The sequence below is a fragment of the Trachemys scripta genome, chromosome 13 (genome assembly GCF_013100865.1).
Source record: "Trachemys scripta elegans isolate TJP31775 chromosome 13, CAS_Tse_1.0, whole genome shotgun sequence".
In the NCBI taxonomy this organism is placed as follows: domain Eukaryota; kingdom Metazoa; phylum Chordata; order Testudines; family Emydidae; genus Trachemys; species Trachemys scripta.
In genome coordinates, this window is record NC_048310.1 from 26,601,075 (window position 1) to 26,617,195 (window position 16,121).

At 42.2% G+C, this 16,121-nt stretch overlaps 1 protein-coding gene across 7 annotated transcripts in view; it reads right to left on the bottom strand.

Moving 5' to 3' along the window:
• ABCC12 (ATP binding cassette subfamily C member 12) overlaps positions 1-16,121 on the bottom strand; it is a 105,169-nt gene that overhangs the window by 10,737 nt on the left and 78,311 nt on the right. For 6 of the 7 annotated variants that reach the window (XR_004648000.1, XR_004648001.1, XM_034788555.1 and 3 more), the window contains 7 exons: positions 12,951-13,054; positions 9,483-9,689; positions 7,416-7,642; positions 5,878-6,015; positions 3,726-3,912; positions 1,635-1,724; positions 1,328-1,517 (listed from right to left, as the gene is read on the bottom strand). Coding sequence is in view for 5 of the 7 variants with exons in the window: in XM_034788555.1 (XP_034644446.1) it covers positions 1,328-1,517; positions 1,635-1,724; positions 3,726-3,912; positions 5,878-6,015; positions 7,416-7,642; positions 9,483-9,689; positions 12,951-13,054 (1,143 nt within the window). In the remaining 2 variants the exon portion in view is untranslated. The remainder of the gene's footprint in view (positions 1-1,327; positions 1,518-1,634; positions 1,725-3,725; positions 3,913-5,877; positions 6,016-7,415; positions 7,643-9,482; positions 9,690-12,950; positions 13,055-16,121) is intronic. The other variant, XM_034788556.1, reaches the window with a different exon arrangement.

Consider the following 16,121-nt stretch of genomic DNA (forward strand, 5'->3'; position numbering starts at 1 on the left):
TAATGGAAACAAGGAGTGTGGTCTCTTTCTGAACCAGGGATAGATACCCAGTGAACAAGCAGTGGATTTGCTATCTGTTAATTTTTCCAAAAATTCATCAGTCTTATTGCATCCCTCTCAAAAAGAAGATCTTCCATTTTAATTTGGTATCCACAGCCAGTGAAGAGGAACAAAGCTAAAAAGGTCTCCTTAAGGTAACTACAGATGCCAGTGCTCTAGTGGAAGAGTGAGAAGCATCAGTTGAAGCCCTGAGAGCATGCTTCACATTTTGTCCCTTCATCAAAATAATATTTGCCAGCCTTCTCTTATTGTCTGGCAAAGCCTGAACAAACACAGATGCCATGACCACCTGGTAATTAGTCATTCTAATACCAAGAGACGAGGAAGAAAAAAAACTTTCTCCCCCTCTCTGTCAAGAGTCTAATGGGCTAACTGGACCTAAACTTATTACTGGCAGCAGCCACCACCGTGAATTAGGCAGAGGGTGAGTGTGACAGTAAGAAAACCCCAAGTCCTGAGGTATCTCATACAATTATCTACTTTTTCAGAAATACACTGACTGGAAGCAGGGGTTGCCCAAACAGTCCTAGTAGCAAGGGCCCAATCCAGTTTCTACTCTGTGGAAAGACAATGAATATCAATGAGGGTTGGATCAGTAAATCCTTATTAATGTATAAGCCTCAAGATCTTGAGTACCTTTCATTTTAATAAAGCCATGCACATATTGTCACTTGGTTTCCTCCACAGCCACAGAAGGTAAGTTCAACGTGGATGCCATGTGGTCCACCAGGTCATGAAACTGCAAAGCATCCTCAGAAGGAGACAAAGCAGAAGCAACACCTACCTGCTCATCAGGTGACAAGTCACATCAAAGTCTGTATCTATCTGCTCTTGTTCAAAAAGAGGAGCTATCTCTATCTTCCTCTTTAGAAAACGTGTCAGGCACTGGACTCCAGGCAGGAACTTTCTGCTGGAGGTGAGAAGCCCCGGCGGGCAGCTGGGCTCCCAGGGAGGAGCGGTGGGGAACTGAGCACCCTGGCCCCTACAGTGCCCCCCCTTTAGTCAGTGGAAGTGCTCCTGGCAAGGATGTGCACCACCGACAAAAGGAGGGTAGTGTGGACATCAGCCACCATGACTTAACATAGGTCGACTTAAGATTGCGATGTAGACATTCCCTTAATGGCAGAACTGAGTCCTTTTAATGTAATGTCACAATTTACAGATAAACTGACTATAGAAAACACTGAACTATCAAAAATATGTAATTAATTAGTATGAGGGGCCAGAGAGAAATCAGGGGGCAAAAAGACAAAATGGTATATCGCACCAGAGCCTGTTCTTCCAACAATACCAATTGTTTCTCCACCATGAATGCTCATATTTAAGCCATTGAGAACCACAGGACTGTTGTTTCTATATTTCATCTGGTAATCTTTAAATGTGATGTCCCCTCGATCCGGCCAGCCTTTGGGAGAGTTCACTATATCTGCACACTGGGAGGCCTCAGGAACACACGTCTACAAGAAAGGGAAAAAAAGGAAAACATTTAATTGAGCCACCAAGTCAACAGTTAAAGATTTCAGCAATATTTATACACATGGGGTCTTAGTGGCCCATTTAGATGTATTTCTTACCGAGATATATTCTTGTATCTGTTCAACAGAAGTGAATTTAGCTTCTGTCTCAGTCCCTGTTCTTACACATACTTGGAGAAGTCCACTCAACTATTAAAAAAATAAATAAAAACTTTAATGGAACTATTCATATGCATAAACTTGAGCATGTGTCCTAAATCTTTGCAAGAAAAGGGCCTAAAACAATAACAAACTCATTAATATTTATATCAGCTTGCTGAACTCTTCTGACCATTGTCCAGAGCTTCACAGGAAATCTCTTTCTGTCTAATAAGTGAGGCATATGATAGTGATCATTTAGGGTGTGACTTTCAAAAGCACAAAGGAAAGTTAGCCACCCAACTCCCATTGATTTTCAGTTTGATTTGAGTGCCTAACTGCCCTTCGTGTCTTTGAAAATCAATCCCTTACAGTCTGACCTTCAAAAGATAGGTGCGCAAACGTGTATCTAATATGTTTGTTTATTCAGCCAATACTCCATGCGGGGGTCTTGCTGTGGTATAGTCCTTCCATGCCCACGCCAATGCAAGGCTATTAGGTATAATCTAGCCCACAGCTGTGCCAATTCTCCATTCCTTTTGTGAAGTGTAAAATCTTCACACACACAACTGTATGCCAGGAGTTTCTCCCTCTCTAATTAGCCGTGTATGTAACAGGCATTTGAAAAAGTGTATATGAATCACGTAACAACATACAGCCTTTGGAATTTAGCCCAGTGCATTGTGGGAAGTCACCTTCTATTCACTTCTGTCTACAGTAGCTCTAGTGATGAATGAAGAGTGCATAATTAATGTAAAAAAGTGTTTTGGAGAATGAAACTGCACACAAGCTAATCACCAGCACAGCTCAGTAATAGATCCCGAGGTGATTTCAAAGCTATTACAACTGCCTATGGAGCTTGCCAAGCTGAAGCAACTGGAAAAATATCTTTCACAGTTTGACATGAGGGTCCTGCATTCTTCTGGCCTTTCTGCTTATTGTTAGGAGATATTCGGTAGTCAATTAAATGTGTTATAAATATATTTGTATTTTCCATGACATCTTAACTACCTCACATTTAGGAATAAATAATATATATATTTTTTAAATCTACATTTTTTCATATTTATTTTTAACATTTAAAATATATTTTGGCAACACATCATTAATCCAGCAGTAAAAGCAATTGGGCATATGTATTCAATCTTTGCACACTAACTTTTAATAGATGTATGAGCTTTAAATGTTACGAACAAAAGTAGTGGGCTAAGGTGACAACAGTTAAGGTAAAAATGCAGAAACTACTTGTTGCTTCTGAGAGGTTCATTATGACTGGAAATATTTCTATTACTTTATTGAAAGTAGAAAGGTTATGAAAGTAAAAACAACACTACCCTAAGTGTGTAAGACTGGGGATGGTTTATTGTAATTTTTAAAGAAAAAAATAAAATTTATTTTCATTTGCCATTTAAAAAAATAAACAACTCCCATTCCTTTTTGTGCTTTGCAATAAGTTAGGAATCATTTTCTATGGTAAATTCTATATAAAATGAAGGGATATTTAACATTCATATACTAAACACAAATGGTTTGGAATTATTTACTTATATATTGTGCAGTAGTACATGAAGGCCCTGGTCAGGATCAGATACACACTCTGGTAGGTGCTGTACTGACACATAGAAAGACACAGTCCCTACCTTGAAATGTTCGCAATCTAACTTAAAACAAGATATTACAAATGAGTTATTAAATAATAGAAGGTAAGATACAGTGAAATGAGGATGAGATAATGTATTTACATAAATTAGCTATGTGTACAACTTCAATCTCAGCTCTTTCTAAAATGTGAACTATTTTTTGTCTTCCTGTGTTCTCGATTCTGCCATTCTTTTTCATGCTGGGTAATATCTTGAGCCATTGATTTCAGTATCCAATGCGCTATTTGCAGAGTAAAGTATTGCCCAGCCTGAGTAAGGGTGGTAGAATCTGGCTTCAAGTGAATATAATACTTTCATGTATTTTAGGATAAAGAGAGGGTAGAATAGGAAATGTATATGCACTAACATAATTAACAGAGGTTAACCCAAGACACCAAACATTTATTTTTACCTGAATAATATAGGACAAAGCCAAGCCTTTTGCTGCAGTACTAATAAAAGAAGGGCTCAAAGCAACAAATAATGCCACAATGAAGGTTACCAAGGTCATGAGGATATCCGTTCTAATCGCAAACCAGCGTAGTGCATAATTAAACAGCAGAAAATGGCTGCAGTTTTCATCATTTAGCATTTTAAACCTGAAATGAAAATAGATGAACATTTCTGATAATCTAAAAGAGGTTTTAACACGTAAACACAAGTTCCATTCCACCTAGTGAGTTGGTGACGTAGATATTTTTATGACAGCCTTCATGCATGTTTTATTCTACTTACTTAAAATATTATGCAAACACAGTTGAGTAAAACAGGAGATACCACAGCTTAGTATGAATTTTTCAGGAATTGATTTATATTGCAACATTTTTCTAAAGGGAGACTTCCATAAGTCCCAACCTCAGGAACAGAAATGATCCACTGTATCTGGACAAGACCCACAAATACTGATAGGGCAAGACTATGTACAGATTTAGGAGCTCTGGGAGTCTAAAGGGGCCTTAAAGTGTGTGTAAGTGTAATTTATGCAGTGTAAAGAGCCATCAGTATAGATGAGAATCAGACCTTTAATACAGACGAGAAGTGTCATGGTTAACCTCAAAGTCCACATGACATGAGGTAAAACACAACAGTCCTTGTCTATGATCAGTGCTACATTGTGTTAAACATTGCATTAGTTAACCTGTGTTCTAACAACCTGTGCATTTAGACACATAGGGAAAGTGGGAGCTTCCCTTTGGAATTTCAGGGGCTATGGATAGGGGCCTACTAAATTCACGGCCATGAAAAACGCATCACGGACCGGGAAATCTGGTCTTTTGTGTGTTTTTACCCTATACTATACAGATTTCAGGGGGGAGACTAGCGTTTCTCAAATTGGGAGTCCTGACCCAAAGGAGAGTTTCAGGGGGGTCACAGGGTTATTTTAGGGGGGTTGTAATATTGCCACCCTTACTTCAGCACTGCCTTCAGAGCTGGGCAGCCAAGGAGTGACAGGTGTTGGCTGGGCGCCCAGCTCTGAAGGCAGTGCCCCGCCAGCAGCAGTGCAGACGTAAGAATGGCAATATCATACCATGCCACCCTTACTTCTGCACTGCTGCCTTCAGAGCTCGGAGAGCGGCAGCTGCTGACTAAGGGCCCAGCTCTGCAGGATACCATGCCATCCTTACTTCTGCGCTGCGGCTGGCAGCCTTCAGAGCTGGGCTCCCGGCCAGCAGCTGCCATTCTCCAGCTGCCCAGCTCTGAAGGCAGCGCCACTGCCAGCAACAGCACAGAAGTAAGCATGGCAGTACTGCAACCCTCCCTACAATAACCTTGCGACCTCCCCACAACTCCTTTTTGGGTCAGGGCCCCTACAATTACAACACTGTGAAATTTCAAATATAAATAGCTGAAATCATGAAATTCACGATTTTAAAAATCCTTTGACCGTGAAATTGACCAAAATGGACCGTGAATTTGGTAGGGACCTAGCTATGGAATCTGAACCTTTAAGCAAACTAAGCAGGGTTCATAGTCAGTTCTGGAGAATAGATCTGACATGGTACAATTCATGAGACATCACAAATCAAACCCTAAAGGTCTGTATGTGTGGGTCTAGATAATTTTGAGAACCCACCAGTGAGAACTCATTGCCCCATGGCTTTTAATTCAGATCCTAGAAATTGCTTAAAACTCAGAAAGTAAAAATATTGCACAATGCTCAAAAGTGGACACAGAGAGATGGGACATATAGTGCTGTTTGTGAGACTTCTAAGAGTCCATGGTACAAACTAGGAGCATCATTTTACAAAAATGAAAAGCTGCAGGATCATTGCTGTTCTGCATTATAATAACGGAATGGTTTCATCAGTGTCACTTAGAGTGACCAGACAGGAAGTGTGAAAAATCGGGACAGGAGGTCAGGGGTAATAGATGCATATATAAGAAAAAGCCCCAAATATAGGGACTGTCCCTATAAAATTGGGACATGTGGTCCTCCTAGTGTCACTGCATGTACAAAGACACAGTATCCACAAGCAAGTAAAGAATAACAATGCAGTGCTCTCTGTCCATATCAAAATGACAAACAAAACGAACAGGATATAATCGTAATGTATGCAGCTTACTGGTTGATATAGTCTTCTTTTTTATTATAAGCATGAATTACACTGAGGCCTTGCACAGAAGAAGTAATGTGTGAAAACCATGGAGATCTGCTAATGTTTTCCATTCTTTTTAGTTCTCTGATGGCTCTCTGAAAAATTCTGCAACAAAATGAAAGCAAAATGATATTGTAGGTGTTTATATGTCAGTAAGCCAATGGTATACATCACTGTCTCATGGCTAAAGCCAGTAGTCTGAACTGGAATCTCAAATGGCCTGCACTGGGGGAAAAGAGAGAGGAATTGCATTTCACATTCTTACCTGGAGCGCCTAAGTATGCAGAAGGAGTGCACATACCATACTATGCTCCACTCTGTGCCCAGTCAGCTTATCTTAGCTGGTCAGTGCCATGGCTTTGCCGTCTTCCTCTCACCCCCCTGGAGTACCTTGTGTCCCCTGAAGGCTAAGAGGGAGCAGTTCCTAAGCCCAGGGACAGCTGCTGGGTCTGGCCCTAGCACTGAAGTACAAATGGAGGAAAGCTCCTTGTCTAAACTTAAAGTGAGTAGAAATTGTGAGTGCCTCCTGCCTCCATTTTTAAGGGCCCAGTTTAAAATACTTTAAAAGGACTGGATAATCAGAAGGGACTGGGTGCCCAATTTGAGATACCTTAAAGGGACTGGATGCTTAGTACTTTATGAAAATCAGGTCATTTCTATGTGTCTCAAATTGGGCACTCAAAGTCACTAATCACTTTTTAAAATCTTGGCTACGTGGATCCTCTCTGCCCCCAGTGAGAGACCAGGCATAATCTAGGCCTTCATGTATATCATAATGTATTATGAGTACTGAAGTATGACAGTAGATTTTGAAAACTGCAAGAGTAATATCATCCCCTCTACTTCCAGGTACATAAGGGACGAGAGGCACGTGAGAAAAATACACGCAACATGTGGCCAGAAAACACGTATGGGGAGAGGAGCCTAAGCAGCAGCATCCCACTGAACATCCATCCTCCATATCAACAACAGAACTGTGGCTTGGTGCTTCCACTGTGAGGCTGTGGCTTTAAGCTGCAGTCTCCATAGTGTCTCCACTGCTGGAGATTATATAGCATGGGCTAAATCAACACATTCCAGGTTACCTTGGCTATGCCTTCCCCTGCCAGCCTGGCTTATTTCTGTGGCTTTGGTCCTGATTGTAGACCTATAGGTTGAGGGAAGGTTATGGATTACTTCTGTCTCTGTAACATCATTTTGGGCAGACTAAGGGCTCTGGACTATATTGGCAGAAAACAGTGCAAGCAAAAGACTGAATTTAGCCCTTAGTATAGAAGGCAGTAAATATTTGATAGCTTCCCAGTTTCCACTGGCTGTGCCAGCTCTATGAGATACTGGTTCCTGTAGTTCTCACCCTCCAGTAAACCTTTACAAAAGAATTTATAGTATTTCGCAACTGGAGTTCAACAACAGATGTACATAAGAACTACAATTGCTATTGACTAGACCGCAAAGGTAATAAAAATTCTTAAAATAGTTCTTAAAGAACTAGCACATCAACTTACTGAAAGAGAATAACAAAAATAGTAGCTAGGACAACAACTGCAATTAGGAGGAACGGAAACACAATGGCTATTATGATTAGAATAGAGATCACCATAAAAAACTGCTGCAAAAAATTCTCTGCATGAAATGGAAGTCTCACATCCAATTCATCCATATCCTTAGAAAAACGGTTCATTAGCCTACCAGTGGGAGTTGTATCAAAGAAACTCATTGGACTCAGTAAGATCTGTGGATAAAGGGAAACAGCAGAATCAAATGACAGTCTTTGTCTTTTACAGTATTCAGAGTTTGTGTGATAAAATAGACACTAGTATAATCTTGACTAAAATGTAAATAAGAGAAACAGCAAACAAATGTATTATAGCTTTCACAACATCACATAATATTTGTGAAGCAGCCTTTGAAAATAGAGTAAGGGCTTATTTCCTGTTGTCATGATCATAACAGAATAAATGTACATGAGAATCTGAATGGTGAGGATCTACAGTTCACTTAAAAAGGAATCATTACAATAAGATATACTGTATAGGCCCTGATTCATCAAGGTGCTTAAACAGGTGTCTGACTCAAAGCAGGTGTTTGCAATGTTGTGGTAGCCATGTTGGTCCCAGTATATTAGATAGAGAAGGTGGGTGAGGTAATATTTTTTATTGGACTAACTTCTGTCGGTGAGAGAGACAAGCTTTCAAGCCACACAGAGCTCTTTTTCAGGTCAGAAGTGCTCTGTGTAAGCTCGAAAGCTTGTCTCTTTCACCAACAGAAGATGGTCCCATAAAAATATTACATCACTCACCTTGCCTCTCATAGCAGGTGAGTAGTTCCATTGAATTTGATAGAACTATTCGTATGCTTAGAGTTGGGCACTTACTTAAGTACTTTGCTGAATCAAGGCCTCACAAAATATAGGAACAAAGGACAGGTCACACCAGATTAGATGAATGAGGTAAAATTTTCAAAAGCACCTAGGTGATTTAGGAGTCAATAAGCTTTACAAAAGCACCAAAGCAGGTTAGGTGCCTAGATCGCAGGCCCTGACTTTCTGATTTCTCCGGGAGTGCCAGACCCCCGCTCTGCCCCAGGCCCCGCCCCCACTCCACCCCTTCTGCCAAGTGCCCATCCCCGCACTTCCTCTTCCTGCCACTGCTCCTCTCCCAGCTCTTCCCACCCCGTTCCTCCCCTGATCATGCCCTGCCCTCACTCTGCTTCTTCCTGCCTCCGCTCCTCCCCCCAGCGCCTCCTGCCCACTGCTGAACAGTTGATCAGCAGCAGGCAGGAGGCACTGGAGGGGAGGGAAAGGAGCTGATTGACAGGGCCTGCCGGTGGGTACTGAGCCCCACTATTTTTTTTTCCATGTGTGCTCCAGCCCTGACGCAACCACGGAGTCGGCGCCTATGGCCTAGATGCTTAGGCACTTTTGTAAAGCCCACTAGGCAACTATCTGCATCTTTAGACACCTAAATAGCTTTGTAAAGCTGGCGTCACTTCTGAAAATTGGATTTAGGTGCTTTTGAAAATGTTACCCTTTGGCCCTTAGTCTCCAGTGCTGGGAGTGATTTTCAGTTGGATTTGAATTCCTGTCTTTTAGGCACTTTTGAACATTTTACCCATTGCCTTTTTTGTCTAGTAAAATGCCTTCAGCAGAGACCAATATCTGATGCTTCAGAGGAAGGTGAAAATCTGTATGGTGTTTCTATCCAATTGCACAGTGCTGTCACATGGTAATGTTGCAGTTTCCCTCAATAGCAATCATTTTAGGTCCAAGTTGCAAGAAGTAATAGTTTGCATTTACATAGAGTCTTTCATCTGAGAAGCTCTAAGCACTTTGTGAACATTAATTTAAAGTTTACAGCAACTGTGTTCAGAAGGCAGACATTATAATTTAATAGAGAAACAGGCACAAAATGTTCATATGTTCAAAAGGTCACACAATGAGACAGCAGCTGAACTGGCAATAGAACCAATGACCCCAGGCATCAATAGTAACTACTAAACCATACTCCATCCTTTTATAAGCTTATTATGGTAAATATCCCATAATAATGGTTAAAGCCATGTATTTTCCATACCTTATAAAATACATCATCATGTAACATTGAAGAAGCCTTTAACGTTGTCTTTGTGAAAACAAACCCTTTGATGATACTTAGGACAATCATGGTCACCATGCTTATTCCATAGACTAACTGGTAAAAGTGCAGTCTGGGGTTATCCGAGATGCTTCCCATGTCACAAATGGGATATTCTGTTTCATTACTCAGGAGGCTGCAGTTTGTCTTTAAAGCAAATGTGTAAAATACAGTGATTTAAATTTGAAAGCTTTTACTGATAAAATGATAAATGGATAGGGATAAAGGAAGATCGGATAGTTAAAGTGTAAGGATACCCTCATCTACACCACTTTCCCTATGCCTGAGTCAGAGCTGGGGTGGCATAGTGCTATTATGTCACCTTCAGACCACACTTGAATCTCTCCCCCCCCCTTACACAGTGAAATCCTCACAATGCTGCATATCCACTGATGTCATGCAGCCATAATGACTCAATCTCACCCAACATTATTACTTTTTGCAAAGAAAAAGATTTTCCAGTTTGAAATCCTACAGATTTTTGTAACAACAGTTCTCTGGCTATGTTACACATACCCCTTCACTAGCTTTCTCTTTTTTATTGTATTTTTTTAAGTTTTATAAAATTCATTTTCATTAGACAGTTCCACTTTTGCCTACATCTCATCTCTCATTTTTTTAACAACTTATCCTCCCATTCTAATTTGAATAGAAATTTATTTTTATCCCTATTAAATTATTTTGGACTTTTCTAGTTATCATGTATGTGTGTGTCACTTACCTCCACTAAATGGAATCAGAACTGCTCAACTGTATTTCATAGGACCCTATAGCTAACTGTTAAAGGAGAGTCTCCTCTGTGCAAGTGGTAGGGTCTTGTGCTTTTGGAGAAGTATCTGCATTCTATGTTGTTATCATTAAATTTTAAATTACTATTGTGTGGAGCTTAGTGACACCTGTGATGTTTCTAGGTCCCACAGCCTTGTTACTCTAGTAATATGATTTGTTAAGTACCATGTGTATTTATGGTGCTATATAAAATGTAATAATTTTGCCTCCTGAAAGCTGTAGTTGGGTTTTAAAATGTATACTTGTATATTTCAGCAGGCAGACAGCCACTGAAATCTAGAAGTCAGAGTTCTTTCTTAAACTCTTTAAAATAAGGTAATGGCATGTTGTTAAGAGCCAATAGTTTATAACCCTGACTTTATTTTTTCCAGTCCAGTATGTACATCTGTGGAAATAGAAGTAGTATTGACAAAGCTGTTACCAGAAAGACAATGATTCTTATTTTTCCGTGGAAATGTATATCAGATAAGGAAAAGTAAAGTCAAGAGTTTAAAACACCACTGTACCTTTAAAAAATTACCTTTACCTTATTTTGTCAGCCTAACCCTTGTTTATGAAAAACAACTGCGGATATCAGGAGTCTTTTATCTCCTTGCCTTTGAAGTATCTTAAATATTGTAAATTTAAGAGGGGAAAAATTAATATCTATTTATATTTTCAGGGACACTGTCAGAGATATCCCTATTTAAAAAAAGCAAAATTTTAACCTGTTAATGATAACACCTTAAATTATTAAGAACGAATTTTACTTTTCTCCATTAATTATATTCATATTTTGCATTTCCTTTAGCTTGAAGAATGAAAATAAATGGATCCTTTTTACTGGAAATTATGCTTCATGGTTCTGATGCATGAATACAAAGTTAATGATGCTTACTTCCTTTGTAGAGCATTTTGAGATCTACTGAAGAAACATGCTCTATAAAAGCTAGGTATTGTTATTATTATTATTATTATTTATTATTGTATTATAGTTTTGGGGTTATAAACACAGCATACTGGAACCTTATACAAAAGCTGTTTTCATTTACATTATTGTTAGGTTTTTCTGTCATTAAAAAACCCAAACACTTAAAGTTGAGTCACTGTCAGCTAGTTAATCCCCTTTTATGCTACATAGGGGCAAGTTTTTATACTTGCCTAAGCCTTACGTAGCTGCAAAGACAAGTAGAAAGAAGAAATTTCTCCCCAACAGTCTTTTGAAACTGGGATGATGCACTGGCCAGCTCTGGTAGTCAGCTGCCTGGCAAAGGGGGCAAGATGCTGGACCCCAGAAAGGGATGTTGCAAATTACTTCTCCCCAATCCTATGCAACTGGATTGCCAGGGAGGCATTGTACCTCTATGATCCAGGGCCTCTGGTGCCCTTCAGCTGGCGAGAAGGCACAATTTAGCTCTAAATTATTTTTATCTAATGATAATGGGAAATTTAGGTCTGATTTTGTTCCAGTAAAACATGTACAACAATAGAGCACTCAAACTAATACAAATCAGTACATGATTCATGTCCATTTATTTATATTCATTGTGAAAAAATGTGAAGCAATAAATCAGTCATATACACAGCTTTGAATTCCCAGCTAGTATGTCTTCAATTAGTATATAATTCAATACAATCAATTTGATTTTTATATGGCATACTTAATATGCATTATCTCAGAGTTCTTTACAGAGAGTTCATTCTATGCCAAAAAGGAAGGAAAAGTTTTTTAAGTGAAATTTAGGGTGAGTATGTGAGTCAGTGGGTTGGAGAGAGATGTCAGAGAATCCTAGATACAGGACATACAACAGCATCAGAGAAAGATTAACTTCTGGAGGAGCCCAAAATTGTAGAGGTGGAATGAGTAGGATAGGAGGGGATTAGATAAATGTGAGGCTAAAGGGACAGTGTGGATTGAGTACAGGGAAAGTGTTGCAAACCAGGAGGGCAATGTTGCATTGGAATGTGCAGGAGGCTGCTGAAAGTGGCAGGGGTGATATGGTCCATTTACTTAGAGAGCGTGCACACAGCAAATGAAGGGGTGATTGTAGTGCCAATAGGCATACTGGTACTAGCTCTAATCGAACTAGCCTGGGTAACAATAGCGAAGATGTGGTGGCACAGGGTTCAGTGCAGGCTAGCCATCCCAGTTGAAGCCCACCAGGAACCCTGGGTGCACACTTGGGTTGCTAGCCCATGTTGAAGCTTGTGCTGCCCCATCTTCACTACTGTTGTTACCCATGCTAGCTAAAGCAGCAATCACACCATTATTTGCTCAGAGAGAGAGAAAGAGAAATAGTTTCAGCAATATGAATCTGAACGAGCATTGTGTAAATGATGACACACTGGACACTTTCAAGAGCAAGTTCAACAAAGTTCAGAGGAAGAGAGAGTGGCCCTCTGAAGTTTAGAGAGAAAGGATTTATGAAAACCATTTTAAAAGGAACTGCAATTGAGATGGGAAGAAATTAAGACAAATAAGAATTTCATCTGAAGCAGGGTTTGAAGGAAGCCGTCGAGCAACTGTCTTAATGCTACAGATGCTGGAGTTGAGCTTTATTATTCATATTAAATACTTCAAATATATGTGCAACTCTGTTTTTAAGGAGCAGAAATTTACAATTAAATTGTTACACTTACCCCTGAGCCCTGTTCTAGCCAGAAACTTAACCACCAATTGCTGAAGGTTGAGCAGCCAATCATCAAAATAAAGAGAAGTACAACAAAGGAAGATAGTATGAAACCTGCAAATGGAACAAAAGACTAGACTAATAACTGATGGTGTAAGAATGGTTAAACATACTATACTCATGTACCCTGTTCTCAGCAAAGACTTTATTGTTTAATCTGTATTTATTCTTCTCTTCCTATAGGTGCAGAACTGCCATTTACAAGAACGTGGGGACAAGGAGTTAAATCCTGAAGTAAAGATCAAGGTAAAAACTGAATAGGGGCTTCTGAATTTAACCCATTAGCCCTAAGAAGGGGAACTGATATTAATTGTTTTTGGTATTTTCCAGAATGGTGGCTAAGGGCCAGATTCTGCAATCCTTGATCATATTAAGTAGCTCTTATTCAAGTGAGCAGTCTGACTGTACAAAATGTTAATGATTGTGAGTGTGGGTTTCAGAATCTGTTAGTAAATTAATGCTTGGGAAAACACTTGATGTACATATTAAAATCTATGCGTACTCACTGCGCACACACACCACATGATTCTTACTAAATGAACTAGCATTGAAATAGTGGGCAATGCTCCCTGGCTATAAACCCAAAAGGGGTTATAAGGATTAATAATTCATATTTAAAATCTGGTAAGTGGGTCTCACTCTCATTTATGTATGTTACTATGTGATCTGTGAACATAAATGCTTGTTTGCATATGCATATATGGGATTTGTGGTCAAATAGTTGTGTGTGCACTTTTACAGGCACAGTAATTGTGCCCCTGGCTAACCATAGGCCCAGACAGTATGTTTTATGTCTGCGAGGTAAAATCTTAAGGGTAAAAATATGCATACATATTTACATAAACACAATTTTCCTATATAATTGTAGGATTAGAAGTTGTCTTAAAGCAAAATCTCACAAACACCCTGGAAATCTGTGGGGTGTGTAAATCTGAACCCGATCCAGACCTGAATTTCACTGCTGACTTCTCTATCTAATGAGCTGGAACAAAACCCAGATGTGAACTATTCCAAACTTCAATCTTGAAATCCCAATCTAGATCCAAATTTTGCTTTTCAGGCTCCGCTCTGACTAGAACATTTCACATTTTCTCTCTAATAAATGTCAGAATATCTTAAATTATTACTCAATTACTCAATTTCTGTATAAAACCCAGTGATCTGTAATTCTAGGTTCTTCTTCGAGTGCTTGCTCATATCCATTCCATTAGGTGTGCGCGCGCCGCGTGCATGATCGTCGGAGAATTTTCTACCCTAGCAACACCGGCGGGTCGGCTGTGGAGCCCCCTAGAGTGGCGCCTTCATGGCGCTGAATATATACCCCAGCCGACCCGGCGCCCCCTCAGTTCCTTCTTACCGCCCCTGACGGTCGTTGGAACTGTGGAGCGCGGCGTAGCTGTTCTCCACTCTCCCTAGCTTATCCAGTTATTCACAGTTATAGTTATAGTTATAGTTGTTTATAGTTAAATAGTTGGTTATTCACTTTGTTTATAGTTGTTATATAGTTGAAGGGGATTAAGGGGGTATCTCCCCCCTTTTTCCCCCAGCCGCGTGGCCGGGCTCATGCCCAAGGCTCCCGGCTTCAAACAGTGCGCCTCCTGCGCTAAGCCTATGCCAACGAGCGACCCGCACGACTCGTGTCTGAAGTGCCTGGGAGAGTCCCACCAAACAGATAAGTGCAAGATCTGTAAGGCCTTCAAACCGAGGACCAAGAAGGAGCGAGACTTTCGACTCCGGCAACTCCTTATGGAGGCGGCACTTAGCCCGGACGCTCCATCGGCGCGTCAGGCCCCGGCACCTAGCACCTCGGTGCGCAGTGCCCCGGCGGCACCGACCATGCCGACCACGTCGGACAAGCCTCCACGGCACCGAACCTCATCGACACCGCACTCACAGCAAGTGCCTCGGCGCCGTTCATTATCCCCGGGACATAAAAAATCCCATAAGACGGGGACCTCAGTGCCGAAGACGCCGGCTCCCCCGGTGCCGGGGGTAGAGCCGCGTCCACCTGTGGAGCACCGAAAACAGGTGCCTCCAGCACCGTCGACTCCGGCTCCGAGACCGTTGAGTCCGGTGCAGACAGAGTCACCACCGCGACCGGCGGTGATACAGTGCCTCCCGTCAACACCAGAGACCTTCGCGACGGCGAGAGACTCGATCGCCCTCACGGAGCCGGCACCGCCCCAACCACCGGCACCGTCGGCACCGTTGACTCGCCCGGTCCAATCTAGGGGGAAACCTGCCTTGATGCGCCCTCCATCGCAGGGGCTGGAACCACGGCACCGGTCCAGGTCCCGAAGCAGGTCCCCACGCTGCTCGCAGTCCCGGCGCCGGATATCACCTCGGCACCGGTCGTACTCGCGGCCAAGATCCTCGCGGCACCGCTCTACGTCTCGGCACCGCTATGATCGTTGGCACCGATCAACGTCGAGACGTAGTTCTCGGCACCGGTACGATCGACGCTCGACGTCGAGAGGCCGCTCCCGGCACCGGGCCTACTCCAGGTCATCGTCTCGATCCAGGTCCGACTCCCGGCACCGGCGAGGTCATCGGCACCGATCGCGATCTCGGCACCGATCGCTGGCACCGCGTAGAGATAGAACATCTCCAGACCGGCACCGTACGGCACCGTATCCCACGGGATTCGTCTCGGCGCAGTCGGCACCACCATGGCCATCGAGATCGGTGTCTCGCTCCTCTGAGGACTTGTCAAGATCGGCATACCCCCCTCAGGGGCAAGCCGGGGAGCAAGATTTAGGCCATTGGCAAGAGGTAGCAGAGGACCCTGCCCATGGCCCATCTCACTGGTCGTTCTGGACCCCGTGGGCGTACCATCAGGCGCAAGGGGCTCCAATAACTTCAACCTCTCGCTCGGGTCACTCTGATACAAGGGCCCCAGAGTCCACCATCTCTCGCCCTCCTCCAGGGGGCATGGAGGCCTCTGTGTCTGCACCACCTGACGTCCCGGACCCAAGGGCAGGTGATGCTCCGACCCAGGAACAGGGAGACCAGGATCCTCCCTTGGACCCCTTACCACCAGAGGCATCTTCCTCTTCCTCTCCGGATGAGGCAGTGGTGGGCACGTCGTGCACAGGTCCACCCCCAATAGATCTTCGGGCTC